This window comes from Cyprinodon variegatus, unplaced genomic scaffold (genome assembly GCF_000732505.1).
Source record: "Cyprinodon variegatus isolate N-32 unplaced genomic scaffold, C_variegatus-1.0 Scaffold202, whole genome shotgun sequence".
Lineage (NCBI taxonomy): Eukaryota > Metazoa > Chordata > Actinopteri > Cyprinodontiformes > Cyprinodontidae > Cyprinodon > Cyprinodon variegatus.
The window spans coordinates 1,171,710-1,176,139 of NW_015150655.1; the positions used below are offsets into that span (position 1 = coordinate 1,171,710).

General features: G+C 37.8%; 1 protein-coding gene across 1 annotated transcript in view; it reads right to left on the reverse strand.

Annotated features, from left to right (window-relative positions):
• The window catches only part of LOC107087981 (protein unc-119 homolog B-like), a 16,173-nt gene extending 12,016 nt beyond the window's left edge, over positions 1 to 4,157 (reverse strand). The window contains exons 1-4 of the mRNA XM_015379862.1: positions 3,764 to 4,157; positions 1,067 to 1,180; positions 820 to 919; positions 484 to 656 (exon numbers count right to left, since the gene is read on the reverse strand). Coding sequence (XP_015235348.1) covers positions 484 to 656; positions 820 to 919; positions 1,067 to 1,180; positions 3,764 to 3,995 — 619 coding nt within the window. The 5' untranslated portion in view covers positions 3,996 to 4,157. The remainder of the gene's footprint in view (positions 1 to 483; positions 657 to 819; positions 920 to 1,066; positions 1,181 to 3,763) is intronic.
• Positions 4,158 to 4,430: the final 273 nt, after the last annotated feature.

A 4,430-nucleotide genomic window follows, 5' to 3' on the forward strand; every position in this document is an offset into this window, starting at 1 on the left:
GCATATATTTGGAAATATGAACGGCAATGCAAAAAAATTGGATTTCACAAAAAAGTCTGAATTGTGCATCAAGGCCTGCAGTGTGAACGTAGCCTTAAAGTCAATCCATCCGTTCTAATATACCCCTATTTAAACATGTCTTTTTGCTTTGCAATGTTACACAGTTTGATAACAGAATTATATTTATAAATAAAATAAAATTACTAAAGCTCACCTTTCATTTAAAAACTCCCATAAACAACTAATGCTTGATCCATCCATGTGTTCCAGCAGCTCTTCTATTAAAGCGATCAGTGTGTGCTGGTGTTTTATCTCTAGATGTTGCGGTACATTTTGTGTTTGTTGTATACGTCTGCTGCTGTTGTGGCCCAGCTGGTTCCCCATACTGACCACAGAGCACAACAAGCTGATTCACACAGCAAGAAGAGATGGACACGTTTCTAGCGAGAACACATGGAATGCTTTTTCTTCCCCAGGACTCACCCAGGCTGTCGGAGAGCTGAGGGAACTCGTAGATGTGCTCACAGGTGTTACGGCTGCTTGGGATGCAGAAGCCAAAGTCGAAGTCAAAGCTCTTGAGCAGATGTTCACGAAAGTAGTGCCTCTCGATCATCCGGAAGTTGTTTAGGGGCCGGTTCCCAACCGTGAACTCCACCCTGATGTGAAGGAAAGAGAAGCTGAGATGTAACAGCTTCATTCTTTTTTTTTTTCTTTTTTTTTGGCCGTATGAAAAAAAAAAAGTTTTATTAATCAGGGCACAGAAAAAAAAAAGAAGAATACAGCGCTTTGCTGCTTTCAAGCTATGTGTGAGTCACTCACGTAGCTCCCACAGTCCTCAGACGAAGGAAAGCCGGCGTAAACTGGTAACGAACAAATCGGCCCGCTGTGCCGTCTCCGTCCCTGTTCTCCTCCTCATCATCTGAGAGCAGGATTCGCAACACAAAAAGCAGGTTTGGAGTTACATTTCCGAACAAGCAGCTTGCTTTGACCTAAAGGCTACAAACTAATGCTGCCAATGGAGCCTCTGTTTTAAAATGAAACAGAACAGAACAGTGGAATAAAGCACCTGAAAGCGGAGGTTTGGCGATCTCAAACAGGACGGTGTCGCTTTCCAGGTCTCTGATTTTAAAACGAACAAAGTCAATGTTGTAAATGTTGTCCTCAGGTTTACAAAGGTATCCTGCAACGGCAACACAGAGGATAGAGAATGACAACTTCAATAACAACAACAATTATAACACAATGTCAAAACAAAAGGTCAATGTTTTAGGTTTGCTAAATGATGACATAACCAGGACTATTTGTATCCTTTTTAACGCTCTTAAAATAATAGTTTCAATTGCATAATTTGGTTCAAATCCTTCCGGTAGTATCCACAAGTAAACACTTGCCAGACTAATGTTTTGTAGATTCTCCTGTTCCCACAAACCTTTACGACTTTTCTTAAAGAAACAAATTAGGATTGTTTTTTGATAGTGATGCCAAAAAAGGACATTTTTCACCCTTAAACATTTCATTCTTTAAAGTTGTTTTATTTTTTGTTTGTTTAGTTTTTTTTCCAGGGCATCAGTAGCAAAACTCCCCCACGACATAATGCTGCCGCCTCCGTGCTTTATCATTGTATTTGTTATTTCATGCTCACAGGCTTTCCTCCAAAACAAAACAGTTATTCAACTACAAACACCCTTCTCTTTCTCCCTGTGTGTCTTTGCTAACTATAATCTGGCTTTCTTTCTCCCTTTCGGTGCAGATCATGGTAACCTCTCACCATCTACAGGATTTTTTCAATTCCCTTTGCCCTTTAGTCAAGGTTTGACCCTCAGATTTTCCTCTAAGACACATTCACCTCTGTGACCCGCCTCCATAATTATCACTGGAAGAACATTTTAGTGTTAATCGTTGAGATAAATGAACTGGCATTTCACTTTTCCTTCTGATTTTTCTGTACTTTCCCAGTGATTCCATTAAAGAAGCTTGATTCATCCTTAAAAATGTCCCAGGTTCATATCAAATAGTAATGCACATGGCTTTCCAAATTTGTTAAAAGGATGCACAATTTAATGTACAACACCTTTATATGCAAATTTCTGTTTCAACCTACACGTATAAAGCCATAAAACAAAAATGCGAACTGTCTAATTAATAATAATAATAGTAATACATTTTATTTCAAAGGCGCCTTTTTGGAACACTAAAGGTCACCGTACAAAAGAAAAAAACACAATGGGAGAAACAAAATCAAAACACAGAATAAAACCATTTCAAAAATACAAAAAAATTAAAAGGCTGGGACAGGGAGATTAATATTGAAGAGAATAGGCTATTTTAAACAGATGAGTTTTGATTTGAAATGGAGAGATTATTATGCAGTTAAAGGTGCAGAACATAGGGATAGATGCTGCAGCCACAGCAAAACACAGTTTTTTTACAAAAAAACAAAAAACACAAAATTTTAGTAGTTTGTTTTAGATTTTATGAAAGTAAAAACACTTTTCTTTGACCTCAGCAATTTAGGTGTGTAATTTCAAAAGCATTTGCACTAAAAATAGTTTTTGCCCTATTTTTCCTGCACATAAAATAAATCAACTAGTTCAGATGAGGACATTTTTAGTTTTAGTTATTTTTAAAATGGTCTATTTTTGTTTCCTAACCGTAAATATGAAATAACACCTGGCAATTAGGCTGTCGTTCTAACACAATAGTTTAATATCTATTTTTTTTTTTATCTCTATCCAACCAGCTGTATATGGAAGAGGACGTGTCTTAAAACTGATTTTGACATTTTATTTCAGTTTTATATGGGAAAAAAGGTCAGTATTCTGAGATTAAAGTCAGAATTCTTAGATTAAAGTCAAGAATTCTGAGATTAAAGTTAGAATTCCGAGGAAAAAGGTCAGTATTCTGAGATTAAAGTCAGAATTCTTAGATTAAAGTCAGACTTATGAAATTAAAGTCAGAATTCTGAGATTAAAGTTGGAATTCTGAGATCAAAGTCAGAATTATGAAATTAATGTCAAAATTCTGAGATAAAAGTCAGAATTATGAAATTAATTTCAAAATTCTGAGAAAAAAAACTCAGAATCCTTAGATTAAAGTCAGAATTCTGAGATAAAAGTCAGAATTATGAAATTAATTTCAAAATTCTGAGAAAAAAAACTCAGAATCCTTAGATTAAAGTCTGAATTCTGAGATTAAAGTCTGAATTCTGAGATCAAAGTCAGAATTCTGAGATTAAAGTTTGAATTCTGAGCTCAAAGTCAGAATTCTGAGATTAAGGTCAGAATTCTGAAAAAAAAAAAATGTTTTCTCATATTATACTGAAATAAAATCTAAAAATCTGTTAATTTTTTTATTTTTTAATTGGCCCTGATCGTCTTCCGTAGCTGTAAATGTAGGCCATGACACAGAAAGTCTTCACCATGGAGCTGAGAGAGGGCCTGGCTGCTCCAAATACTCATCCTTCTGTTCTCTGAACGTCACATTATTAAATGATTTCATCAGAACCCATTAGAAACATGGAAAAAGTTGTTATGCTGTCATGATTGCTCCTATGAAGGCAGACTGAGGTATCCTCTGAGCTGTTTTAAAAATAGAAACAACAGGGATTACCTGTGACGTGGAAGACTTGTTTGTGTTTCTGTTACAAAAAAAAATTGTCACAGCCCCTTAGTTTGTAAAACAGAGGAAATTACGCGTTTTATTTTTATTTCATTTATTTTTTTCTGTAATTGAAAAGTGCTTCCATAGTGAAATGGATCCAAACCTCTGGTAGCAGCTCGCAGCCCCAGCACATCCTCCGGACGGATAGGTTCACTCTTCGCCCGCAGCTCTTCCTCGGTCACCGGCCTGCCTTCCAGCTGGCTTCTCCGGGACTTGAGCCTCTTCAAGACGCCTCCGCCGGGCTTGCGGTCCCGCGGAGGGCCGGTAGAGCCGTGCCCGCCGCTGGAGACGTTTTCAGCAACAGGCGCGTCGCTGCGGGCTTTGGCTCCGCTCATCGCTGCAGACTGAATCTATCTCGGCTTCTCGGCTCCTGCTCTTCACCCGCTTCTTGGACAAAAAAATAAAAATAAAAACACTGGGAGGAGAGGCGTAGGGAGCGGAAGATGGCGGCGCATATGTCGAACGTCGGGAGAGCTGTCGATGAGCGGTCAAGCTCTTGTTTTTGTATGCGCTTGCTGTACGGTTGCCATGACAACTGGCTCTTAGCGCGTTCTAAACCATACCGAAATGTGTCCACCAGATGGCGGCAGAGAGCGCTGCTCCAATAGAGGCAGTGATTTAGGATAAATCAATTAATCAATAACTTACACCTCTGTTAAAGTGTAGCTAAATGGGATAATTTACTCCAATGGTGTCTAAACTTTTCCCCTAGGTTTATTTGTCAAATATATATATATATATATATATATATATATATATATATATATATA